At 64.2% G+C, this 26035-nt stretch overlaps 1 protein-coding gene across 4 annotated transcripts in view; it reads right to left on the bottom strand.

Moving 5' to 3' along the window:
* Nucleotides 1–26035, bottom strand: part of SBF1 (SET binding factor 1) — an 85339-nt gene that overhangs the window by 10181 nt on the left and 49123 nt on the right. For all 4 annotated transcript variants that reach the window (XM_082076201.1, XM_082076202.1, XM_082076203.1 and 1 more), the window contains exons 5-25: nucleotides 24065–24175; nucleotides 19976–20081; nucleotides 19143–19275; nucleotides 16691–16799; nucleotides 15498–15611; nucleotides 14877–14954; nucleotides 14099–14212; nucleotides 11600–11728; nucleotides 11314–11412; nucleotides 10317–10521; nucleotides 9872–9984; nucleotides 9284–9433; nucleotides 9105–9173; nucleotides 8064–8222; nucleotides 7625–7884; nucleotides 6727–6899; nucleotides 5918–5991; nucleotides 5624–5819; nucleotides 5108–5235; nucleotides 3795–3970; nucleotides 997–1136 (exon numbers count right to left, since the gene is read on the bottom strand). In XM_082076201.1, coding sequence (XP_081932327.1) covers nucleotides 997–1136; nucleotides 3795–3970; nucleotides 5108–5235; nucleotides 5624–5819; nucleotides 5918–5991; nucleotides 6727–6899; nucleotides 7625–7884; nucleotides 8064–8222; nucleotides 9105–9173; nucleotides 9284–9433; nucleotides 9872–9984; nucleotides 10317–10521; nucleotides 11314–11412; nucleotides 11600–11728; nucleotides 14099–14212; nucleotides 14877–14954; nucleotides 15498–15611; nucleotides 16691–16799; nucleotides 19143–19275; nucleotides 19976–20081; nucleotides 24065–24175 — 2836 coding nt within the window. The remainder of the gene's footprint in view (nucleotides 1–996; nucleotides 1137–3794; nucleotides 3971–5107; nucleotides 5236–5623; nucleotides 5820–5917; nucleotides 5992–6726; nucleotides 6900–7624; nucleotides 7885–8063; nucleotides 8223–9104; nucleotides 9174–9283; nucleotides 9434–9871; nucleotides 9985–10316; nucleotides 10522–11313; nucleotides 11413–11599; nucleotides 11729–14098; nucleotides 14213–14876; nucleotides 14955–15497; nucleotides 15612–16690; nucleotides 16800–19142; nucleotides 19276–19975; nucleotides 20082–24064; nucleotides 24176–26035) is intronic.

The raw sequence follows: 26035 nt of genomic DNA, 5'->3' as shown, positions 1-26035 counted from the left end.
AGTGGCCACCAACAGCAGCCGAGAGCGGGCAGAGCATCGAGGACCAAGAGAGGGGACCATGGTGACAACCCCCGTCTCCAGGGACACTCCCACACCTGCTCCCTGCAGAGCGATGGTCGAGAGGTCTCCCTGCTGGAAGATACTCCTGCTCTAACAAACACCTGCTCCCCACAGCTCCTGTCCCTGCTCCCCACAGCTCCTGTCCCTGCTCCCCACGGCTCCTGTCCCTGCTCCCCACGGCTCCTGTCCCTGCTCTCCACGGCTCCTGTCCCTGCTCCCCACAGCTCCTGTCCCCGCTCTCCACAGCTCCTGTCCCTGCTCCCCACAGCTCCTGTCCCTGCTCCCCACAGCTCCTGTCCCTGCTCCCCACGGCTCCTGTTCCCGCTCCCCACGGCTCCTGTCCCTGCTCCCCCACAGCTCCTGTCCCTGCTCCCCACAGCTCCTGTCCCTGCTCCCCACGGCTCCTGTTCCTGCTCCCCACCGCTCCTGTCCCTGCTCCCCACGGCTCCTGTTCCCGCTCCCCACGGCTCCTGTCCCTGCTCCCCACAGCTCCTGTCCCTGCTCCCCACGGCTCCTGTCCCTGCTCCCCACGGCTCCTGTCCCTGCTCCCCACGGCTCCTGTCCCTGCTCCCCACAGCTCCTGTCCCCGCTCCCCACGGCTCCTGTCCCCGCTCCCCACGGCTCCTGTCCCCGCTCCCCACGGCTCCTGTCCCCGCTCCCCACGGCTCCTGTTCCTGCTCCCCACGGCTCCTGTCCCCGCTCCCCACGGCTCCTGTCCCTGCTCCCCACGGCTCCTGTCCCTGCTCTCCACAGCTCCTGTCCCTGCTCCCCACGGCTCCTGTCCCTGCTCCCCACGGCTCCTGTCCCTGCTCCCCACAGCTCCTGTCCCTGCTCCCCACGGCTCCTGTCCCTGCTCCCCACGGCTCCTGTCCCTGCTCCCCACAGCTCCTGTCCCTGCTCCCCACGGCTCCTGTCCCCATTCGGGGTGCTCCCAACCTGAGATCTCGTCCTCGTTGTCCTCCGGGAAGTGCTGGCTGCTCCGCTGCTCCCACATGGGCGGTGTGTATTTCTTTCGCGTCACGTACTGGCGGCCGATGGTTTTCTTGGCGTTTTTCACCAGGTTTTTGGAGAGTGTCCTGGAAGCAGAGCAGCGGTTGAGGGCTGGGGACACCAGCTCCGGTGGGCACAGCCCAGCGTGGCCAGCAGAGCAGCCCCCGAGGGTCAGAGACACCCAGAGTCCGTCACACCCAGAGCGAAGCAGAGACAGGAGCGTCCCCACCACCGGCTGCAGGCGCAGGGTCAAAGCCGCTGTCACCACAGCAGAGATGTCACCTGTGGCCTCCCCAGCAGGAGGAGGTGGCTCCTGGGCTGCAGGAGGGCACCGAGCCCACAGCACCTGCCCTCTCTGGGGGACCGGGAGGCTGGACGGGGCACCCAGGGGTCCCCTCCCGACCTGAGGGGACAGCAGCCTTGTCCTGGGCTCTAACGCCATCACCTCCGCATCAGGGCTCCCACAGGCATGTCCCTGAAAGAGGTGGGCTCTGGGTCACTGCAGGGACCAGGGATCCACTGCAGGGACCAGGGAGTCACCGCAGGGACCAGGGATTCACTGCGGGGACCAGGGAGCCACTGCAGGGACCAGGGATTCACTGCAGGGACCAGGGAGCCACTGGAGGGACCAGGGAGCCACTGGAGGGACCAGGGAGCCACTGCAGGGACCAGGGAGCCACCGCAGGGACCAGGGAGCCACCGCAGGGACCAGGGAGCCACCACGGGGACCAGGGGACCCACTGCAGAGACCAGGGATCCACCACAAGGACCAGGGACCCACACTGCAGGGACCAGGAAGCCACCACAGAGACCAGGGATCCACCACAGAGACCACGGAGCCATCGCAGGGACCAGGGATCCTACAGGGACCAGGGATCCACTGTGGGGACCAGGGACCCACTGCAGGGATGCTGCCAGGCTGGCCGGACACGGGGTGGCTGCTCCCCGGCCAGAGGGGACCTGCCCAATGCCGGGTAAGGGACAGGGCAGCCCAGGGAACACGGGGAAGGGACCGTCCAAAACCCACGGGGGATTATCACAGAATGAACAGGCAGAACAGGCTGCGGAGAGCAGAATTCCAGGGGGCAGAACAGCCACCCGCACGCAGCACATCACCCGTCACCGGTGACCCCGGGCTCCACGGGGAACAAACTGAGGAGACGTGGGAGACAGAGCAGCCGGGAAAGGGCCGTGGCCAAGCCAGCAGAACAGCTACACTGACAGAGACTTTTAGGAATTCCCCACACCAGGATGGGGACAGCGAGCCCAGGAGGTGGCTTGTTCTGCTTTGCAAAGCAGATGGTGAGAAAATCCAACCGCTCCCTGTGTTTCCCAGGGGAGGGAGAGCGTTGGGACCGAGGAAGAACAGACCCTGAGAGCAAACGCCCAGGTCTGAGGCTGGGAACAGGGGGAAATTCTACCCGAGGGAACAAGTTCTACAGACGCTGTGTGGCACTAAAGGCGGACGTGGAGGGGGTGACAGAGCACATCTCGCGAGTTGGGACAGACTCTGCGAGCGTCCCCAGGCCGGAGCTGGGCCCGGCAGCTCCAGGCTCTCCGGGGGTTAGCGGGACTGGCACAGCTCCCTCGGCACGTCCTGGGCTCCACGGAGTGCGGCGGAGCACCGGGGTCACCCACCTGCAGTGCTGCGGTGCTGAGAACCCGCACCCCAAACCGGCCCAGCCGCCTGCAGCCCGGCACGGGCACCCTGGTGACAGCGCAGCGCCCGGTGACAGCCCGGCACCCGCGCATGCAGAGCCGGCGAGCAGCCGCCCCGGCAGCGGTGCCGGCCGCAGCTGCGCCAACGCCACCGCGCAAGCCCCCGCCCAGGCTGAAGGCATCTTACGTGGTTGAATGGCCAAGGTGCCCGAGGGACATGACCCCCACTGTCAGGCCCTGGAAGATATCGGTGACCTGCTGGGAGCTGAGTCACAAACACACGGAGAGACGCTCAGTCGGGGCCCAGCAAGCACCAGCAGCCACCGCAGCGCCACAGCATCGCCAACCCCGAGCGCACAGCGGGGCCTGGCCCGGCCAGCACCACAGCTTCCCCGCGGCCCCGGCACGGCACAGCCCGCCCGCCTGCCCGCTGGAGCTGCTCGTGCCGATGAACATCTGCAGGGTGGTGTCAGATGGACCGGACTCTGTTCAGTGCTGCCCAAGGCCAGGGTGAGGGGCACCGGGCACACACTGAAACACAGGAGGCTCCATGTGAACACGAGCAGACACTCGTTTGCTGGGAGGTGCCAGAGCCTGGCCCAGGCTGCCCAGAGCGGGTGTGGAGTCTCCTCTGAGCCATTCCAGCCCCTGGGATCCTGTGTGATCTGCCTGTGACCCTGCGGGAGCAGGGGGGGCTGGGCCCTGCAGAGCTCCCGCAGCACTAACAGCCGGGGGGCCGGGGTTCTGGGGGTCTGTGAACCTCTCCCTGAGCCGCCTCCTCGGCCCCGCGCTGGTTTGACAGGGGCAGGGAACACCATGGGAGCCAACTCCCAGCTTTGAAGTTTGAGCAGGGGGTTCGGAAGCTGTGTCTGGCCCTGCAGCACGTCCCCTCCCAAAACCAAGAGGAGATCTCACACAAGGAGAGGTCTGAGCCAGGGGGGCTCAGGGACCCCCACCACCTGCTCAGGAGCCTGTGCCCCAGCGTGTCCCGGTGTCCCCCGCTCCACTGCTCGCTGTCGAGGGGGACGAGGAGCCCCGTGGTGCCTGAAAGGTCAAGTGCATCCCAGGGCTGTTCCCCACGGTACCTGAGCGACGGGTTCTTCTCCTTGGCCTTGGGCTGCATGGCTTGCTTGGGGGACTGGCCCACGGTGAAGGCGAAGGTGCCGCGCACGTGCTGGGGGTAGCGCAGCTTGTGCAGGTGCTTCCTGAAGATCTCGGCGCTGTCCGAAGCCACCTCCTCGTCAAAGGCGATCTTCAGCAGCTGCGGGGACAGCGGGGACAGCCTGATGCGTCGGTCACGGCTGGGCCAGGGGATGGGGACGGGCTGCCCCACGGCACAGGGCAGAGCTCAGGTCCTGGCTGGGAGCAGGGACAGCGCCGTGCACAGGCTGCCCTGTCCCTGCGTGCCAGCTCCTCCATCCAAGCTCCTTCCTCCTGGGCACGGCTCCGCACTGCGGGCACTGCCATGTCCCCAGAGCCCGGCCACTGCGGCTCCGAGCGGCACGACGGGCAGGAGGGAGCCGGTGGTGCTTTAGGTGCTCTCCTCCCAGCGCTGCTCCATCCCCACACGGCTCTCAAGGATGTAAAATACTTAAAACCCGCTCACATTGACACCTCTCCCTGCTGTGTTTCTCTCCCCAAAATCTGCTACAAGGTTTTGCAGAACCAGCCCCCAGGGTGACGCATGGGGACGTCTCAGCCCCTCGGGCTCCAGCCGACACTGGAGCAGTTGGAAAGGAGCCTCCAGATAATGAGAAGGAACGTGCTCCTGCGTACAGCAGGACTGCGACCGGAGCTGCTCCGCTGTGGGACGGGCTGAGAGCTCGGTGTGCAAATCGGGGAGAGGAGCTCCGGGGAGACCTGAGAGCAGCCTCTGGTGCCTAAAGGGACCTACAGGAAAGCTGGAGAGGGACTTTTACAAGGGCAGGGAGAGACAGGACAAGGGAGAGTGGCTTTAAACTGAAAGAGGGGAGATTTAGATCAGATCTAAGGAAGAAATTCTTCCCCATGAGGGTGGTGAGAGCCTGGCCCAGGTTCCCAGAGAGGTGGTGGCTGAACCATCCCTGAGACATCCCAGGCCAGGCTGGACGGGCTCTGAGCACCCTGAGCTGGTGCAGATGTCCCTGCTCATGGCAGGGGGGGCACTGGGGAGCTGGGAAGGTCCCTTCAACACAATCCTCCAGACCACAGCTTGTTCCTCCTCTGCAAGGGGCCTCCAGCCCTGTCCCCTGGGGTCCACTGTCCCCTGCTGCACAGGTTGGCTTTGGTCCCCCCAGGAGAATCGCCCCCAAACCATGGCAGCCTGGGTGACGGTGGCAGCCACGGCCACGTACCACTGGGTCCCACCCCCAGCGTGCTCCTCAACGCAAAGGAGCAGCCCCAGCGCCGGGCGTCTCACCTGGAATGTGCAGGAGCGCAGCTGCAAGCCCTCCTGGATGAACTGATCCACCTGCGCCTGCACGTTGATCTTCTTCTCTTTGGTCAGCGAGGCGATGGGGAAGGACCGGATCACCACCTGCTCCCCCACTGGGGACAAGCACGGGGACAGGTCAGGCACGTCCTGCTGCCCAGCCCAGCGGGACCACCTCGGTGGCCACCACCAGAGAGAGCCCGCGGGAGGAGGTGGCCAGGAACAGGCTGGACATGCTCCAGCCAGCCCATGGTGACTTGTAGGTGACAGCTGGGACAGGCACGAGTCCTTCATCATCTACCAAAGGTGCAGAGTGAGAGCAGCCTCCCCTTCTGCAGCACTGGGAGCAACCACCAAGCTCGTGGTGGCTGCAGCAGCCCCAGCACGGCCCAGTGCTGCTCACTCCCCCAAGGCTGCAGCCACTGTCACCAACTCCTGCTCCGGCCACCACCCTCCCAGGAACCCCCCGCCCTGAGGAGAGGGGACGCGCGCACACCAGCTCACCCAGCGGGTCGGTGGGAGTGCCTTTGAAGATGATGCGGTACGTGGTGAGGAAGATGGCTCCTTCGGCGGGGAGGAGGGGGGGACCCCCGATATTCCCTCCGGCAGCTTCTTCCCGCCCGTCAGGCATGAGGTACACGCGCAGCCCCTCCATCACACACTCCTCGCCCACCAGCAGGTTGGGGCGCAGCAGCTTTGGCTACGGGGAGGGACGAGAGGAGGTTGAGGCGCGTGCCGCCCGCGGCAGGGACCCCACGCAGCACCAGAGCCCCCCGGCTGCCACGGGCACGTCCGTACCTTCTGGATGGGAGGAAGCCGCTTGCTCTCCCTGTGCACGGCATCCAGCGTCTCTATGTGCATCTGCACAATGTCTGCAGACAAATGACAGAGGCATTTTAGTTGGAAGAGGCTCTCCAGGTCACCGAGTCCAACTGTTCCCCCAGCCCTGTCCCTGCCCCATGTCCTGAGAACCTCCTGTCCGTCTGTCCAGCCCTCCAGGGATGGTGACTCCAGCACTGCCCTGGGCAGCCTGTTCCAATGCCCCACAGCCCTTTGGGGAAGAAATTGTTCCCACATCCAACCTCAGCCTCCCCTGGCGCAACTTGAGGCCGTTTCCTCTGCTCCTGGCGCTTGTTCCTGGGGAGCAGAGCCCGACCCCCCTGGCTCCAAGCTCCTTTCAGGCAGTTCAGAGATCAGAAGGTCTCCCCTCAGCTCCTGTTCTCCAGCTGGACCCCCCAGGTCCCTCAGCCGCTCCATCACACTTGTGCTCCAGCCCCTCACCAGCTCCGTTCCCTTCTCTCCACTCGCTCCAGCACCTCAAGGCCTTTCTCAGCGTGAAGGGCCCAGAGCTGCCCCCAGGATTGGCGGTTTGGCCTCCCCAGGTCCCAGTGCAGGGGAAATGTGAAGTCAGACACCACAAGCAAAGCCCTGTCCCACACGCTGCCCATCAGGCGCTAACCCGTCCCGTAGCACTGTGTGCACCTTATCCGGCATTCCCACCGCTTCCTTCCCAACCTCCTCCTGAGCAGCCCCCGAGCTGATCCCTAAGGATCCCCAGAGAGATCCCACGGCCACCCACACCCCAACGCTGACATAGCGTGTCCTACCAGGGATCATGACATGCAGCCCCTTGAGGTGCTCGTTGGTGACTCCGCTCTCCGTGCAGACTTTGTCCACAAAGCGGTTGATGAATCGCACCACGTAGTTGGCCACATCGGAGCTCTCGGCATCCTCAAACCCGCTTTCTGTGTCGTAGCTCTCGGCCACGCTGCCCGCGATGCTGCCACAGGAGCAGGGATGTCAGCCCAGAACAGCTCTGAGCTGTGTCCCATCCCAGCAGAGCCCGGGGGAGTTTCCACTCTTGGTATGAACCCAGAGGAGCTTCTAATCTTGATATAAGACACCCCTGGTACTACCACCTGCATTGGTCCTGAGGGCAGCTGGACACCCCGGGTACCAGGAGCTCCTGTCCCCAGCTCAGGTTGCTCTGGTGTCCCTGTGGCACGGCCCTAGCAAGGGTTCCAGCCCTCACAGAACGTCCTGAGCTGGAAGGACCCACAGGATCATCAGTTCCAGCTCCTGTCCCTGCACAGGACACCCCACAGGTCACCCCGTGTGTCTGAGGACGGTGTCCGGTCTCTTGAACACTGTCAGGTTGGGCCGTGACCCCTCCCTGGGAGCCTGTTCAGTGTCCAGCACCTCTGGGGAAGAACCTTTTCCCCATGTCCCACTGCCCCTCCCCAGCACATCTCCTGCCGTTCCCCGGGCTCTGTCACTGTCCCGGAGCAGAGCTCACCCTGCCCCTCCTGCTCCTGCTGAGGAACCTGCAGCCCATGAGCTCTGCGCTCAGTCTGCTCTGCTCAGCTGAGCACACCCAGGGACTGCAGCCGCTGCTCACACAGCTTCACTCCAAACCTTCACTGACTTCGTGGCCTCCCCGGCCACCCTCCAGCAGCTTGATCTCCTCTCTGTCCTGTGTCCCCAGCCCCGCAGAGCCCCGCTCACCTGTTGGTGACGAAGCTGTTGCTGACGCTCTCCACGTCCCCCAGCCCCGAGCTGCGGAGCAGGCGGTTCTTGCTGGTGTCCAGCGGCAGCAGCAGGTAGCTCATGCGGTTGGCGTAGTGGATGGCCTGGCTGAACACCGTGCTCTCCTCCTTCTGGATCAGCTCCTGCTGCTTCTCTCGGCTCATGGTGGGCCAGAGCCTCAGCTGCTCCGACGCGATCTCCAGGGCAGACTTGGCTTCCTGGGGGCCCTCCGCGCTCTCCTGAAGGAGCGTGAAGGAGATGTCAGTCTGTGCGAGCAGGAGGCCACCAGCCTTCACCCGCTGTTCCCACAGGCACCTCCCAGCACCGGCTGCGCGGTTCAGCTCCTTTATCAGCCCGTGGACCTTCGGGGAGAGCTGCTTCTGCAGAGCTCACGGGGACGCCCCTGCAACCTCCTCACCTCGTCCGTGTGGTTCTCCTCGTTGCTGTCCAGGTACAAGGCTCGGATGTGGTTCTGCACGTCGCAGTAGAACATGGCCTCCCAGAACTGGATGTTGGTCCACACCACGTGCTCCTGCACGCAGCTGTAGGCGAACTGCGTGATGCCCGGGCTCAGTTTCTGAGGAAGCAGAAGGTGGAAGAGTTTCAGACACACGTGGCCTCTGTGCCAGGCTCTCCCCTCCCGTCAGTCCTCGCTCCGGCCTCCTGCTGGGAAAGGCGACGTTCCCCGGGGCAGGGAGGAGGGACCTGGCACCAGAGCTCCTGCACCATTCCTTGCCCAGCACCCACCAGAGCCCACGGGGCCTCACTGAATCACAGAACCACAGAGGTTTGGGTTGGAGGGACCTCCCCAGCTCCCCAGTCCCCCTGCCATGACAGGGACATCTGCACCAGCTCAGGGTGCTCAGACCCCGTCCAGCCTGGCCTGGGATGTCTCAGGGATGGTTCAGCCACCCCCTCTCTGGGAACCTGGGCCAGGCTCTCACCACCCTCAGGGCAACAATTCCTTCCTCATGTCCGGCCTGAATCTCCCTCCTTTAGTTTAAACCATCACCCCTTGTCCTGTCACAACAGACCCTGCTCAAAAGTCTGTCCCCAGCTTTCTTCTTGGCCCCTTTTAAGTCCAGAAAGGCTGCACTAAGGTCTCCCCGGAGCTTCTCTTCTCCAGGCTGAACAACCTCACGCTACGGACGCTTTTGGGAGGCAGAATCTTCTCTCAGCCCGGCTTGACCAACAGATCAAACCGGCACTTGAGAGCAGCCCCCATTTCTGAGCACCCTCCGCAAGGGTGTTCCAGCCACCCCGGAGCCCCGAGACCAGCACAGCCAGTCTGGCCGCGCTGCCAGGGGCTGGGGCTACTGGGCAGGACCCCGTCACTCTGAGGAGCACCAAGGGGACACCTGCCCCAGCCTGGCCACTGTGCCGGCTCTCAGCCCGCTGCTCTCTGTGGCCTCCAGGGAGCTCCGAGTTGGCGAGGGCCATACAGGGGGTGGGGACTCACTCGGCAGAACGCGGTGACCAGCGGCAGGAGCGCGGCTGCGATCCCGTGCTCGTCCATGGCCGTGCAGTCCTGCGGAAGGGAGCGCAGGTCACGGGAGGATCCACCACAACACCCCAAAACCCGCCGCGGTCCCACGCGGGGACACGCTCCTTCCCAAGGGACGCCCCGGCCCCTCCTACCTGCAAGCAGCAGTTCATCATGCGGATGATGAAGTCGAACTGCTGGTGGTCCAGCACGGCCCGGTTCTGCTGCACGTGCAGGTTGAGCTCCTGGGTCAGGCAGTGCCGCGCCGCCCGGCCCTTCATGGCGCGCAGCACCGCGGGGAACAGCTGCCGGGGACAGGGGACGTCACCGCGCGGAACGACGCGGCCCCGCGCAGCTCTGGCCAGATGGCGAGGCCCAGGGCGGCCCAACGAGGGGGTGCAGGGGGGCTACGCGTGCTGGCTGAGCCCAGGGCGTTCACAGGACAGGGCAGACCAGCGCAAAGCCCCGGCTGGGGGCTGCAGCTGAGCCCTGCGGGTCCCGGGGAGGCCCCCGGCCCGGTCACCTCCGCGGGACAGCGGGAGGAGCAGGAATAGTGCTAAACTGGCGCAGCAGGGCCACCAGCCAAAAGCCCAGGGACACACAAGGAGAAAGAGTGAACACGTGGGAATGGAGCTGGTGAGCACAGAGCAGGACATGGCGGGGTGTCCCCTCCAGCCTGTCCCAGCAGCAGAGCAACCCCCTGCTCCTCCCCCCAACCACCAGCTCCTCAGGACCCCCCTCACCTTTTTGGCTTCTAACATCTTGTTCTCGAAGACGTAGGAGATGCAGTTCCTGACGACCTCCAGGCGCCGGGCGCTGTTGGCCAGGGCGTTGCCGTTGCGCTCCATGATGGCAGCTGGGGAGAGAAGCGCCTGTCAGTTCAGCCGGGGCAGGACAGACGGGTGTCCCCGTCCCCGCTCCGCGTGGGCAGGGCTCGGGGCTCCAGGAGCTCACGCTGGAAGGAAGGACACTTTGGGGGCTCCAGCCATCCCCTTGTGCTGGCTGTTGGGCTCCAGGGAGCTCTAAGCAGCCCAAGGGGCAGAAGCTCATGGAGACAGAGCTGCTGCTTCTCCAGGACAGCAGCACGACCCACACTTTGCTCACGCGGGACCCTGGGATGTGAGAAGGAGCCAGCACCACCATGGTAAAGCTCCCCCAGCAGCGTTTCCCACCGCAGGGCACACGTACCGATGGGGGGTCCCGATGGCACCATGCATTTCTTCTCCGCCTTCACAGCCGGAGGAGCCGTCTGCAGCTTGGCGGTGGCCTGGTCGATGATCCACTGCACCACCCCCTCATCCAGGCGGGGAAAAGGCTTCTGGTGGAGGCGCAGGTGACAGCCTTCCGTGGGCTTCTGCACCTTGTGCATGGTCACCGCGGGGTACGGGTTCTCCTGGAGCGGCAGAGGTGGTGCTCAGTCTCAGGCCATCACACCTGCTCTCCCAGCCACGTCCTGCAGCGACCGCTGCTGCTCCAGGGGCCAACGCTGCCCCAGCCTGTACCTACAACCCCCGGGACCCGCGGGCTGTCCGGGAGCAGCACCGGCACCATGCGCTCCCAGGAGCCACGAGGACTGGGAGAGGGGCCAGAGGAGGCCATGAAAATGATCTGAGGGCTGGAACAGCTCTGCTGGGGACAGGCTGAGAGCTGGGGTGTTCAGCTGGAGAACAGAAGCTCCAAGGAGACCTTAGTGTGGCCTTTCTGGACTTATAAGGGGCCCATAAGAAAGATGGGGACAGACTTTTGAGCTGGGCCTGTTGTGACAGGACAAGGGGTGATGGTTTGAACTAAAGGAGGGAGATTCAGGCCGGACATGAGGAAGGAATTGTTGCCCTGAGGGTGGTGAGAGCCTGGCCCAGGTTCCCAGAGAGGGGGTGGCTGAACCATCCCTGAGACATCCCAGGCCAGGCTGGACGGGCTCTGAGCACCCTGAGCTGCTGAAGATGTCCCTGCCCATGGCAGGGGGGGCACTGGGGGAGCTGGGAAGGTCCCTCCAACCCAAACCATCTGTGATTCTGTGCTTGTATGAATCCTGCTCCTGGGAGCAGCTCACGCCAGCCCAGACACTTTCTGGACATCAGCAGGTGCCCCAGCGCATCCAGCAGCGTGGGTGGGATGGGATCGTGCACCACAAGCATCAGCTCCAGCCAGTTTCCCCATCCCGCACGTGGTCCCCAGCACTCACGTTTTTGTACAGCTTCTCTGCCAGCTCCTTGATGTGCCGCAGTATTTTCTGCTTGTTCCCCTCCTCGGCGCGCATCCGCTTCACCTCGTAAGCCACAAGCTGCGGGAGAACAGTCGGCTGAGAGGAGCAGCCGGGCAGGATCCGGCCACCCTCCCGTACCCAGCTGCTCCCCAGGCACAACGCGGCGTCACAGCGGGTCCCCGGCTCCGTCCCTCGGGGGGACGGGAGAGCTCAGCAGAGCAAAGGGACAACAGGACGGGGGGACGGCTGCCGAACGGTCGCTCACCTCATCGAACAGGTCGATGGAGCGGTACGGGGCCCCTCGCTCGGTCACGAAGCCGGCGAACGCCATCCCCTCCAGCACCTTGGTGAGGAAGTCGTCCTCCGTCAGCCCGCGCTGCCCCAGGAAGGCAGCCTGCAAGGGGGAGCAAACCGTCAGCAGCATGGCCGGTGTCCTGCTGACCCGGCAGCGCGGGTGACACCGTTACCACAGCGAGGGACAGCACCCGCGCAGCAGTGGCACCGCGGCACCTCCTTCCCCGTCCTGTGCAAGTGCAGGGACAGGGTTTGTGCAGAAAGCTGCAGCTCTGGCCTGCGGCAGAGCCACGTCTGCAGCGTCTGCAGCGTCTGCAGCGGGGACGAGCAGCGGCCAGGGAGGGGCTTCTGCACCCACCCCGGGGCAAAGAGGGACACGGAGCCACAGGATCCGCTGTGACAGGGACCTGAGGGGCCAGAGCAGCCCAGGAATGACCCGAGGCTGGACCAGCTCTGCTGGGGACAGGTGAGAGAGCTGGGCTGGTCAGCTGGAGAACAGGAGCTCCAGGAGACCTTAGTGGGGCCTTTCCGCACTGAAAAGGGGCCCATAAGAAAGATGGGGACAGACTTTTGAGCAAGGCCTGTTGTGACAGGACAAGGGGTGATGGTTTGAACTAACGGAGGGAGATTCAGGCCGGACATGAGGAAGGAATTGTTGCCCTGAGGGTGGTGAGAGCCTGGCCCAGGTTCCCAGAGAGGTGGTGGCTGAACCATCCCTGAGACATCCCAGGCCAGGCTGGACGGGCTCTGAGCACCCTGAGCTGGTGCAGATGTCCCTGTCATGGCAGCGGGACTGGGGGGGCTGGTCTTTTCAACCCAAGCCATTCTCTGATCCTGAACAACACTTGTTCATCCCATTTCTTCCCCAAATGCGGCTTTCAAGGAGCCTCTCGCCAGCACCACAAAGAAAGCACCAGGTTTCTTGTGTTGGCAGAAAACCCGCAGGCCTTTCCCCTTGGCCGATGAGCTGGGAGCTCGTCCCATCACGCAGCCGGTGGGGAGCAGCTTCTGCTCCTCCGAACACCCTCGCTGAGCAGGATGTGACGAGGGTGCTGGGCAGGGACACTCAGCTGCACCCCAGCGGGACTGCGGAGCTCCGGCCACCAACGCTGTCCCTCTGCGGAGCAGCTGGAGCAGCCCCTGTCCTGGGGAAGGAGCGAGAGGTGCTGGGCTCGGTGCTGGAGCCAGGGGGGGTCGGGCTCTGCTCCCCAGGAACAAGCGCCAGGAGCAGAGGAAACGGCCTCAAGTTGCGCCAGGGGAGGTTGAGGTTGGATGTGGGAACAATTTCTTCCCCAAAGGGCTGTGGGGCATTGGAACAGGCTGCCCAGGGCAGTGCTGGAGTCACCATCCCTGGAGGGCTGGACAGACGGACAGGAGGTTCTCAGGACATGGGCAGGGACAGGCTGGGTTATGGTTGGACTCCATGAGCTTGAGGGGCTTTTCCAACCAACATGGTTCTGTGATTCTCCTGCATGGGGTCTCCTCCATGGACACCCAAACACTCCAAGGTTCTCCCCGCTCCCCCTGCCCTGCCAGCCTTTCTGGTGCACCAAACACTCCAGACATGCTGGGGAAGCCTGGTCCTGCCTTTTCTCTCTCCACAGATCTTCAGACAATCCCCAGTTCCAGGCCAGGCCACAGGGACACCTTCTGTGAGCCCCGGAGGCTGCTGCCAGCACACGGGACAGCAGCTGTGCTGCAGCATCTGGACACACACGGGCACAAAGAGGGAAGAGCCATCTGACCCACCAGACGTTGGGATGATCAACGACAAACAAGGGATGCAGGGAGACCCAGGAGTGAGCAGGAGAGGTACCAGCCCCCCAGCTGTCAGTGCTGCAGGAGCTCTGCAGGGCCCAGCCCCCCCTGCTCCCGCAGGGTCCCAGAGCAGATCACACAGGATCCCAGGGCTGGAATGGCTCAGAGGAGACTCCACACCCGCTCTGGGCAGCCTGGGCCAGGCTCTGGCACCTCCAGCAAACGAGTGTCTGCTCGTGTTCACACGGAGCCTCCTGTGTTTCAGTGTGTGCCCGGTGCCCCTCACCCTGGCCTTGGGCACCACTGACCAGAGTCTGCTCCATCTGACACCACCCTGACATATTGATCATTGATCACATCCCTCTCAGCTTCTCTTCTGCCCTCAGCAGCCCCAGCTCTCTCAGCCTTTCCTCGGCACAAAGATGCTCCAGACCCCTCAGCATCTCCGTGTCCCTCCCTGGACCCTCTGCAGTGACTCCTCGTCCTTCTGGAACTGGGGAGCCCAGCCCTGGGCCCAGTTCTGCAGATGGGGCCTCCCAGGGCAGAGCAGCGGGGGAGGAACAACCTCCCTGACCCGCTGCCCACACTCTTCCTCACGCACCTCCCACCGCTCCGGCAGCACCGTTTTCCCCGGCACTGCCTCCCCTGCTCAGAGCCCCGCCGTGCCCGCGGTGCCCCAGCCCCGCACGCCGGGGCCGTGCCGGTGCCTCACCTTGTGGAACCGGATGACGGGCTCGGGATGGATGCGGATGATGTGCAGACACCAGCGGTAACCCTGCAGCAGCTGTGCAAACAAGCGGAGGAAGACGGCGCGGATCTCCTTGTCCTGACAAGAGAAGGACAGCACGGTCACAGTGCGGTCACGGCATGGTCACGGCACGGTCACGGCATGGTCACAGCACGGTCACGGCATGGTCACGGCGTGGTCACATTGTGCTCAGGCAGACGGTGCAGCCGAGCCATCACAGGGACATGGGTTAGTCCCAGATTTAGGTTATGGTTGGACTCGATGATGTTAAAGGTCTCTTCCAACCAAAATGATTCTGTGATTCTCTGACTTTACGCCCAGCACAGAGGTGAGGGGATCAAAACACGTGTCAGGGTCAGCATCTGCTGAGCGGGCAAAGATTCCAGGGAGAAGGGGTCGTGGCAGCCGGGGCTCCCTGCTGTGTCCCCCCTCCCCAGCAGCCCTGATGGGGTTACGGGATCTCACAGCTCCCGGATTTCCTCAAGTCCCCAAACATTCGGTGTTTGCCTCCAGCACGGCAGCAAACCCGCAGCCCCATCCACGGGCTGGCCGCCGAGTGTCCCGCACTGCCGCCTCTGCCTCTTCGCCTCAGCAGCACCGAGATGGACACAGGCCTGGAACGGTGCCGCCATGCCCAAGGAACGGGGTGTCCGGCCAGGACTGCATGATCTTTTGAGGTCCCTTCCAACCCCTAACGCTCTGTGATTCCGTGAGGGCCCCCCTTCCTCCCCACTCCACTCACCTGCATTTTGAGAGAAGAGGCAGAAATGGTCGAAGGGGGAAAGGCGAGATCCGCCACCTCCAGCTCGGGGTCCAAGACCTGCACAGATAAGGCACGAAGCGCCCTCAGCCTGGGCCGGGGGGTCTCTGTGCTCACAGCTGGAAAAGGCGAAGCAGCGTCCCCGGTGGGGAGGGGGAGCTGCTCCCTATGGGGACCGGGGGGCTCAGCACCGTGGGGCTGCGGCAGAACCAGCCCCACCACTCGCCACGGCCAAGGAGCAGAATCCAAGCTGTACAGGGTTGGTTTGGCACGGCCGTCCTGGGCCTGCTCTGCGCAGCCCGTGACCTCCAGGAACAAGCGAGGGGCCAGAAAAAAGCCCCAGGGACGCAGCTGCTTCCTGCGCATGGGCCAGGAGCCAGTGCTGGGTTCCCAGAAAGCGCAGGAAGAACCAGCCCCCCCGGCACTGCCACGGCCAGAGGCCACCGCGACCAGGAAGGGTGTCCTGCGAGGGGCGAGTGGGACCGCGAGACACGGGCCTCTGCTACCAGAGGAGCCCCCGGCGCTCCGCTCCCGTTCCCACGGGACTGTGCGTCTCTCCCGAGGTGCTCACACCGTGGGACGGGCACGGGCGGCGGCACTTACCATGGAGAGGGCTTCCCGCGTCTGCTGGAGCAGCGGCTCGGGGAGCAGGGAGATGTGCACGCACTCGGGCACGTTCACCGTCCCGCCGTCCAGGTCTGCGATAACAACATCGAGCTGGAAGCGGCAGGACAGGCGTGAGGCGAGGCCGGGCTCCGACACCCTCCCACAGCTCCCGGGGCGCGGGGCAGCGCGTTTGGGAACCGCAGGTCTCCTCTCCTCCTCTCTGAGTCCTCGGTCGTTATTTTCTCCCATCCACTGTCACCAAACCCAAGCTATGAGGGATCCCATGGCTCTGCAGTGAAGGTCGGGGCGGGCCAGCCCGGCAGGAGGGACTTTGTGGCCTCCAGCCCCTCACCAGCCCAGCGCTCAGGGAGAGCACAAACCCTGGCCCGGCACGGAGCCCGTCCTGCCCAACCACCACGGCATGGAGCAGGGGCGCAGGGGGCTGCATGAACCCCGTTCCAGTTCACATCACACTCATTTAGGGCCAAAAAGCTGGTGAAGGTCTGGAGTGAAGCCGTGTGAGCAGCGGCTGCAGTCCCTGGGTGTGCTCAGCTGAGCAGAGCAGACTGAGCGCAGAGCTCATGGGCTGCAGGTTCCTCAGCAGGAGCAGAAGGGGCAGGCTGAGCTCTGCTCTGGGACAGTGACAGAGCCCAGGGAACAGCAGCAGATGTGCTGGGGAGGGGCAGTGGGACATGGGGAAAAGGTTCTTCCCCAGAGGGGCTGGACACTGAACAGGCTCCCAGGGAGGGGTCACGGCCCAACCTGACAGTGTTCAAGAGACCGGACACCGTCCTCAGACACACGGGGTGACCTGTGGGGTGTCACTGCAGGGACAGCACTTGGACTCTGATCCCTGTGGGTCCTTCCAGCTCAGGACATTCTATGATTCATTATGTTTTGATTTAATTCACTTTCTGAACTGACGCCTGAAGCGCCAGCGCAGCCCCTCAGACCTGCGCTGCCAGCAAGGTTCCAAACCCCATCCCGGCTGCACCCCGGCTGCTCTGTGCCGGCTCTGCCGCCCCGGCACCGCGGCCTGGCCAGCCCTGCGTGGCACACGGGGATCACAGCCCAGGCCGGTGTGCTCAGCCCGTGGCCCTGGGCACCTCCTGGACAACCTCTGCCGCTCAGACGCCGGCAACGGCCCCGGCGTCACCTCGCAGCGCCCCTGCCCCGCACACGCCTCTCACCAGCTCCTGCGTCTCCGACTGGAAGATGGAGTGCACGCCGATGATGAAGGGCGTTGGGGTGCTCAGGACCTCCAGCAGCTGCGCGGGCAGGATGGGCACGTACGTGAAACTGCAACCGAGACAGAGCATCGTACGAGAAACTGCAACCGAGCCAGAGCATCGTACGTGAAACTGCAACCGAGCCAGAGCATCGTATGTGAAACTGCAACCGAGCCAGAGCATGGCTGCAGGCGGCCGAGCCCCGTCCCGCGGCGGGGGGACTGTCCCCGGACGCCCCCCGGGCCCCCTCAGCCCCTCTCACGGCACATGTCCTGCAGCTCTGCACACTTTCTGAGCGCTCGTGGACAGGGACTGTGAGAACTTTCTGGCCCTGGAGCTATAATCCGAGCCTGACTGAGGGAAGGGTTCCCAGCAGAGCCATTTAACTCCAAAAAAAGCTTTCTGCAGAATACAAACAGCCTTTCTGCAGCCCGGGGGTTGGGAAGGCCACGTGGAAACAGCGCAACAGGATCCAGCAGTAACAAGGCCCGTCTATCCCTGCCGTCCCACTCAGATGTGCACACAGCCCCAGTAACAGCCAGGCTGTGACCAGTGTCCCCTCCCGGCCCAGCTACTCACAGCGTCCCCGGGTCCCTGAGACTGCGGCGAGTGGGGTGACGGGGCCCCACGGGAGTCACCACGGTGGCTTGGCCACCACCAGCCCCCAACAAAAACCCTGTACGTGTGTGTCCCTTTCCAGGGTGGGCAGAATTCACAGCATCACTTGCTGGAACGCTCCCAGCGTCCAGCATCCCGTTCAGTGGGACTCTGTGCCCAGGGTGGGACGCAGGGCTGCTGGGGGACACGGTGCACCAGGCTGGGATGGGGAGATGCCGCAGACACGGTGCACCAGGCTGGGATGGGGAGACGCCGGCAGACACGGTGCACCGGGCTGGGATGGGGAGATGCCGGCAGACACGGTGCACCAGGCTGGGATGGGGAGATGCCGGCAGACACGGTGCACCCAGCCTGGGATGGGGAGATGCCGGCAGACACGGTGCACCCAGCCTGGGATGGGGAGATGCCGGCAGACACGGTGCACTGGGCTGGGATGGGGAGATGCCGGCAGACACGGTGCACTGGGCTGGGATGGGGAGATGCCGGCAGACACGGTGCACCGGGCTGGGATGGGGAGATGCCAGCAGACACGGTGCACTGGGCTGGGATGGGGAGATGCCGGCAGACACGGTGCACCCAGCCTGGGATGGGGAGATGCCAGCAGACACGGTGCACCGGGCTGGGATGGGGAGATGCCGGCAGACACGGTGCACTGGGCTGGGATGGGGAGATGCCGGCAGACACGGTGCACCCAGCCTGGGATGGGGAGATGCCAGCAGACACGGTGCACCGGGCTGGGATGGGGAGATGCCGGCAGACACGGTGCACTGGGCTGGGATGGGGAGATGCCGCAGACACGGTGCACCGGGCTGGGATGGGGAGATGCCGCAGACACGGTGCACCAGGCTGGGATGGGGAGATGCCACAGACACGGTGCACCAGGCTGGGATGGGGAGATGCCGCAGACACGGTGCACCCAGCCTGGGATGGGGAGATGCCGGCAGACACGGTGCACCGGGCTGGGATGGGGAGATGCCGGCAGACACGGTGCACCGGGCTGGGATGGGGAGATGCCGGCACATATGGTGCACCCAGCCTGGGATGGGGAGATGCCGGCAGACACGGTGCACCGGGGCTGGGATGGGGAGATGCCGCAGACACGGTGCACCCAGCCTGGGATGGGGAGATGCCGGCAGACACGGTGCACCGGGGCTGGGATGGGGAGATGCCGGCAGACACGGTGTACCCAGCCTGGGATGGGGAGATGCCGGCACATATGGTGCACCGAGGCTCTGTGCTCTGCACAGGCTGCAGCGCAGCTGAGAGAAGGGAAAGGGGATGGATTCTGGATAGAGAAGCACCTCTGGCATCTCCCCCATACACCATCAGACCATGTGCCATAGCCTGACGGGCTTGTGTCCCTCTGCCAAGGGCCACTGTGGCTAGAAACTGTGTGTGCCGGTGGCTCCCAGAGCCACAGCCACTGCTAAGGCCTCACTCCCTGCTCCAAGCGCCAGAGCCGGCTTTGCCCTGGGGAGGAGGGAGGCGGGGGCGGAAGGTTCACAGCCCTCAGCTGCTGGGGACACTCTGGAATTACGTTGCTGTGCACATCAAAGGCTTCAGGAGAAGAGATTTTAGCACCACCAAGGCCTGCGGGCATTCATCCACCTGCACCTTTGCCAGTAGCACCAAAACCACAGCTCATTACCAGGAACACAGCTGCGAAACCAGGAGGCAGTGAGGGCACGGGACAAGGGGCAGGCAGGACAGGCAGGACGGGCAGGACGGGCTCAGTGAGCAGCTCCAGGCTGCTGTCGGGGGCTGGGGGACTCGGGGAGCCATGGGGTTCCCTCACCTGTACTTGAGGGGGAACATCAGCGCCAGGAGAGCCCGGCAGGCGTCAGTGAGCCGCTGGTAACTGCTGGAGAGGAACAGGATCTTGTGCTCGGTGAGCGCCGCACAGAACAGATACAGCACATTGGTGATGCCTGGGAGAGGGGGAGAGAGTGCTCAGAAATGGGGGTTCCCCTCCACACCCCCACCAAAAGCCACGAATTACCCCCCAGGCTGGATCCCACTCCCCACCCACACGTTCTGCACAACCGAGGAGCTCAACATCCCCCAAAGAGCCACTTTGGGGTCACCCAGGTATGTGCTTCCCAAGAAACCCCCTTTCAGAGAGGTGTCAGCAGTTCGGCTGAGCACAGGTGTCCTTCGGTCGGAGGCACAAGGGCAAGGGCAGCACCTCATAGAATCACAGATGGTTTGTGTTGAAGGGACCTCCCCAGCCCCCCAGTCCCCCTGCCATGGGCAGGGACATCTTCAGCAGCTCAGGGTGCTCAGAGCCCGTCCAGCCTGGCCTGGGATGTCTCAGGGATGGTTCAGCCACCACCTCTCTGGGAACCTGGGCCAGGCTCTCACCACCCTCAGGGACAACAATTCCTCCTCATGTCTGGCCTGAATCTCCCTCCAGGCACCCCCTCCCACCCCCCAGGCTGCTCCCTGTGAGAAGTGCCCACATCCCTGTGCCCGGGTGGGCAGAGCTGCCCATCTCCTGCCCTCCTGGGGAAGGCAAAGCGGGGCCGGGGGGCTGGAGCAGAGCCCGGAGCTGGGAGGCGGCGTGCAGGGAACGTGCAGCTGGCTCGGGCAGCGGCCCCGGTGAGGAGGGGGCGCGGGGCTGAGTCTCACCGAGCTGGCGGAAGAGCAGGGCCACGCTGCAGCTGCTGACGGGGAGCGAGTCGTTGATGGGGGTCTGGATCACCTGCCTGTCCCCGGCTCCCAGAGAGATCGTCCTCTGCAAGAGAACACACACCCGGTCGCTGGGTGCCTGCACGAGCGAGGGCTCAGCACAAGCACCCAGGGGAAGGCAGTCACCTCGCCGAGCCAGTGGCACCCCCAGTGCCCCCAGTACACAGGGGCAGGGTGACCATGTCCTCGGCACAACCCTTGTACCCATCACGGCAGCCGCTGGTACCCGGCCACGGCACAGCAGCTCGGCTGCTGCAGCACGAGGAGTGAGAGCAGCCTGCAGCAACACCCGTCGTGTGCTCGGCTGGGGCCGGGGCCTGAGGGCAGGAATGAGACCTGATCAAACAAATGGTGGTCCCGGCCAGCACAGGCAGCTCCTTGACAGCTGACAGAATCACAGAACCATGTTGGTTGGAAAAGCCCCTCAAGACCATCGAGTCCAACCATAACCCACCCTGTCCCTGCCCCATGTCCTGAGAACCTCATGTCCGTCTGTCCAGCCCTCCAGGGATGGTGACTCCAGCACTGCCCTGGGCAGCCTGTTCCAATGCCCCACAGCCCTTTGGGGAAGAAATTGTTCCCACATCCAACCTCAACCTCCCCTGGCGCAACTTGAGGCCGTTTCCTCTGCTCCTGGCGCTTGTTCCTGGGGAGCAGAGCCCGACCCCCCTGGCTCCAAGCTCCTTTCAGGCAGTTCAGAGATCAGAAGGTCTCCCCTCAGCTCCTGTTCTCCAGCTGAACCCCCAGGTCCCTCAGCCGCTCCATCACATTGTGCTCCAGCCCCTCACCAGCTCCGTTCCCTTCTCTCCACTCGCTCCAGCACCTCAAGGCCTTTCTCGGCGTGAGGGGCCCAGAACTGCGCCCAGGTGGCACAAGCCCCCAGCACTGTAACGTGGCACATGAGGTTCCCCAGGACCCCACAGCCGGGGGGAGCTGCCCCCTGTGCCGCTAAAGGAGCAGCCCCGGCGCTGCAGCAGCTCCCGTGGTCCAGGCACCGTGCATGGGCCCTGACGGCTCCTGGGACAGACACACCGGGCACAGTCTCGTTGCTTCTTCTCCAATACAATATTTTCTCAGTTCTAAGCTCATGCCCAGTGGCACAGGGAAGCCTGGATGTCCCCAGTGTCTCCAGGCTGCAGAGGCTGGAACGACCTGATCACTGCCCCTCTTCTCCTCTTTCTGCACATCTCTAGGGAAAACCCTCCCAGCCCCCCGGCTGTCAGTGCTGCGGGAGCTCTGCAGGGCCCAGCCCCCCCTGCTCCCGCAGGGTCCCAGAGCAGATCACACAGGATCCCAGGGCTGGAATGGCTCAGAGGAGACTCCACACCCGCTCTGGGCAGCCTGGGCCAGGCTCTGGCACCTCCCAGCAAACGAGTGTCTGCTCGTGTTCACATGGAGCCTCCTGTGTTTCAGTGTGTGCCCGGTGCCCCTCACCCTGGCCTTGGGCACCACTGAACAGAGTCTGCTCCATCTGACACCACCCTGACATATTGATCATTGATCACATCCCTCTCAGCTTCTCTTCTGCCCTCAGCAGCCCCAGCTCTCTCAGCCTTTCCTCGGCACAAAGATGCTCCGGACCCCTCAGCATCTCCGTGTCCCTCCCTGGACGACTCCTCTGCAATCGCAGGTTTCACCGTAACCCCCCTCCCCGCTCAGCCCCCGCAGCCCAAGAGCCGAGGCCCCTGTAACCAGCAGAAACCTGCTCCTCAATGCACCACCCTGCACGGCAGAAGGGACACCCTGAGCAGTCGTCCCCGCAGGGGCCACCGTGCTGTCACAGCCCCGGGGCAGCGCTCGTGGGGACGCAGAGCGCAGAGCTGGGTGGCTGCGCTGCGGGATCCCACCCTGCCCAGGCCCGGGGACACGTCCCCACTGCCCCTGTGCCACACGCAGACACACGGACACCCCGGGGTGCCCCTGAGCAGCCGTGCCCGGGCCCCGCCGCTGCCCCTCGTGCCACCTTTGGGGACAATAAAAGCACAGCGGCTAACGAGGAGAGAGACCCAATGAAAGAAAAGGTGTGCGTACCGCTGCTTCGTCCTCCGCGTCAGGCTGAGATAGAGACAGACAGAGATAGCACAGTCAGTTAGAGACACACAGGGACAGGGGGACAGCGGGAGCGACAACACGGGCTGAGGCCAGCGACAAGCAGGGACCGGCACCGCGGGGAGGAGAAATGCACACACACACATACACGAGGCAGGAGCAAGAGCTACGACACTGGGAAAGAGCGATGGGACACAGCGGGAGAACAGGGAGAGCATGGCGAGGGAAGTGCCACCAAACTGTCCTCCCTGGAGCACGCTGCTTGTTCCCACACACAGAGCCACCCTGCCACAACCGGGAGGTGACCAACGACTGTGCCCCAAAGCGCTGTTGGTGAGGCCCAGCGGCTCCAGGCCAACCTGCTGCCAACAGCCTCTCCTGGCCCGTCTGCTGCGGACGTGTCCCCCGCAGAGGGACCAGCTGCAGTGGGACAGGCCCGGAGATCCGCGGGGACACTCGTGCGCTCGCCCGGGACACCCGGCCCGGAGCCACAGCCCTGGGTGCGGCAGCACCCGATCTCTGCGCCAGAGGACGGGAGGTGATGGCACCGTCCCGTCCTGCAAACACCGGGAGCGCTGTGGGTCGCTCTGGGTTATCAGGGGAAGCACCAAACCTCTCACAGAGTCACAGGAGGGTTTGGGTGGGAAGGAACCATTATGAGCAATGAGCAGGGACATCTGCACCAGCTCAGGGTGCTCAGAGCCCCGTCCAGCCTGGCCTGGGATGTCTCAGGGATGGTTCAGCCACCACCTCTCTGGGACAACGATTTCTTCTTTTCCCTCTGACGCCCATGACGCAGCCCAAGGGGCAGAAAGAGCCCGCGAGCAGCCTGCGCAGAGACACGGGCTCAGGGCAGCACCTTCCCGCAGGGTCACGGCTGCGGTGGGGGCAGAAACCTCCGTCTGCAGGGACCTGTGCTGCTGCCCGGCCCTGCAAAGGATCCTCCACTTGGCCGAGAGAAGGAGATGGTATGTTTCGGCGAGGGAAGCGGAGCTCAGCTGAAGGGGAAGCCACTGGAGGAGACAAGCGCCCACCCATGGCTGTGTTCCAGGCGCTAGTGCAGCAGAAGAGCTCCAGGACGTTTCGCTGCCTCCTGCCCCAGCCCCAGCTGGGCTCTCTCCGCTCCTGCCATGTCCCAGCCAGCTCCGCCAGCCCATCCTCACCCATCTGCGGCCACAGGAGGGGACGGGGCCCGGCTGGAGGCACCCACGGCTCCGAGGGACAGCGGGAGGGCTCTCTGACAGACCCAGCCCTGCTGCTCCTCAAGCCCCATCGATGGGAGACGGAGGCCACGCCAGACACCGGGCAGGGCTGTGAGACAGAGCTCCAGGCTGCTCAGCCAGCAAACGCCGGCCTGGCCTGGCCCGTGTCCCCAGAGCTGACCCGTCCCCGCTCTCACAAGTGGCCCGTGACCACTCCTGAGCAGCTCCCGGGCAATGGGACAGGCCTGAGCGGAGCAGCGGGACCTCCCCGGTGCACGAGTGACCAGAGACCGTGGCGATTGTTTGCACAGACCCACTGGTGACTGCGTAAAGCAGCTGCTGGTCAAATCACCCCACGCTCCCTCCTGGAGGGGACGAGGGCCCAGACCAAGCTGCCGGTCACGGCAAGCACAGCGAAGCAAAGCAGCACGATCTCAGCTGATCTGGAGCTGAGCGGCTCCAAAGCACAGAAGAGGTCTGTTGATTCTACTCTTAAGCGCTCGGGAAGGCGCTGCCCACACAGCCAGGCAGCCGTGCCCTGCGGCGGCTCCTCCGGCAGCGCCGCGGTGAGCCGGGCTCTGCCCGCGGCTCCTCCGGCAGCACCGCGCTGAGCCGGGCTCTGCCCACGGCTCCTCCGGCAGCGCCGCGCTGAGCCGGGCTCTGCCCGCGGCCAAACCGCCCTGCCCAGCTCCCCCAGCGCAGCAGAACCAGACAGAGCCCAGCGAACACCCGGCTCGGGGGCAGCAGCAGCGGGGGCGGGGAAGGGCCGGGCACCCACCTGCGCTCCGCCGGTGATGGGGATGGTGCACGTCAGCAGGTTCCCAATGACGTTCTCCAGGGACACGCTCAGGCCGTCCACGTAGATGGTGTAGATCAAGCCCAGGCTGTTCTGGAGAGGGAAGCAGAGCGCAGCTGAGCACCGGGGTGCAGCTGGGGAGCCCCACTGCACGAGTGGCTCCCAGGGCTTGTCACCAGGCTGTGACAGCCACCTCTGCACAGAAACACCATGTCAGGGGTTGAAGGGCCCTGGAAAGCTCATCCAGTGCAATCCCCCCATGGAGCAGGAACACCCAGCTGAGGTTACACAGGAAGGTGTCCAGGGGGTTGGAATGTCTGCACAGAAGGAGACTCCACAACCCCCTGGGCAGCCTGGGCCAGGCTCTGCCACCCTCACCCCAACAAGTTGCTTCTCATAGTCAAGTGGAACCTCCTGTGTTCCAGTTTGCACCCATTGCCCCTTGTCCTGTCCCTGGTTGTCACCAGAAGAGCCTGGCTCCAGCCTCCTGACACTCCCCCTTTCCATATTGATCCCCAGGAATGAGTCCCCCCTCAGTGTCCTCTTGTCCAGCTCCAGAGCCCCAGCTCCCTCAGCCTTTCCTCCCACGGGAGATGCTCCACTCCCTCCAGCATCTTGGTGGCTGCGCTGGACTCTCTCCAGCAGTTCCCTGTCCTGCTGGAACTGAGGGACCACAACTGGACACAAGATTCCAGGTGTGGTCTCCCCAGGGCAGAGCAGAGGGGCAGGAGAACCTCTCTGACCTACTGACCACCCCCTTCTAACCCACCCCAGGTCCCATTGGCTTCCTGGCCACAAGGGCCCAGTGCTGGCTCATGGTCACCCTGCTGTCCCCAGGACCCCCAGCTCCCTTTCCCCTGCGCTGCTCTCTAACAGGTCATTCCCCAACTTACACTGGAACCTGGGCTTGTTCCTGCCCAGATGCAGGACTCTGCGCTTGCCCTGCTCTTGGTTCCAGCGCTCAAGGTCTTCCCCCCAACCTGCCACGGAGACTCCTCACCAGCAGCAGAGGATAATCAGCAAGTGCTCAGTTTGCCGCCAGCCAGCAGCACCGAGCCCACCAGCGCCATCCCGAATGTGCCCCTGGGCCAGCGCTGAGCAGGAGCACCAGGGGGTTCAAACCTCCCGGGCAGAGGTGCCTGAGAGCAGCTGGGCTTCCCCGCACCCCTGAGCACCGCGCTCCCTGCATGTTCCCATCCAGTCTCCCCAAAACCCCCCGCGAGGGATGGGAAGGAGCCCAGGGCTCCAGCGAGGCCGGGCCCCGCTCAGCTCGGACAGCGCCCGTCGCAACACCCTTAACTGCTGGTTAACGAGCCGGGCGGTCAGTGTAGGGCCCTTCCAACTCAACCAGCCCATTCTGCTCTGTTTGGGAAGCAAGACCAGCTCCAGCACAGAGGCTTTGGAGAGAACGGGCCGGGCAGCTCCTGCTCACTGGAGTAACAGAGTGGGGTAGAAGGTCATGGAGAAGGAGAAGGAGAAGGAGAAGGAGAAGGAGAAGGAGAAGGAGAAGGAGAAGGAGAAGGAGAAGGAGAAGGAGAAGGGAGAAGGAGAAGGGAGAAGGAGAAGGGAGAAGGAGAAGGGAGAAGGAGAAGGGAGAAGGAGAAGGGAGAAGGAGAAGGGAGAAGGAGAAGGAGAAGGAGAAGGAGAAGGAGAAGGGAGAAGGAGAAGGAGAAGGGAGAAGGAGAAGGGAGAAGGAGAAGGGAGAAGAAGGAGAAGGAGAAAGAGAAAGAGAAAGAGAAAGGAGAAGGAGAAGGAGAAGGGAGAAGGAGAAGGGAGAATGGAGAAGGGAGAACGGAGAAGAACGGAGAACGGAGAAGGAGAACGGAGAAGAACGGAGAACGGAGAAGGAGAATGGAGGAGAACGGAGAAGGAGAACGGAGAAGGAGAACGGAGAAGGAGAACGGAGAAGGAGAATGAGAACGGAGAAGGAGAACGGAGAAAGGAAGAGAAGCT

Source organism: Streptopelia decaocto (genome assembly GCF_964273445.1).
Source record: "Streptopelia decaocto genome assembly, chromosome: 1".
Taxonomy (NCBI): domain Eukaryota; kingdom Metazoa; phylum Chordata; class Aves; order Columbiformes; family Columbidae; genus Streptopelia; species Streptopelia decaocto.
The sequence above is the reverse complement of the archived record's forward strand: the minus strand, read 5'-3'. Positions and strand labels throughout refer to the sequence as shown.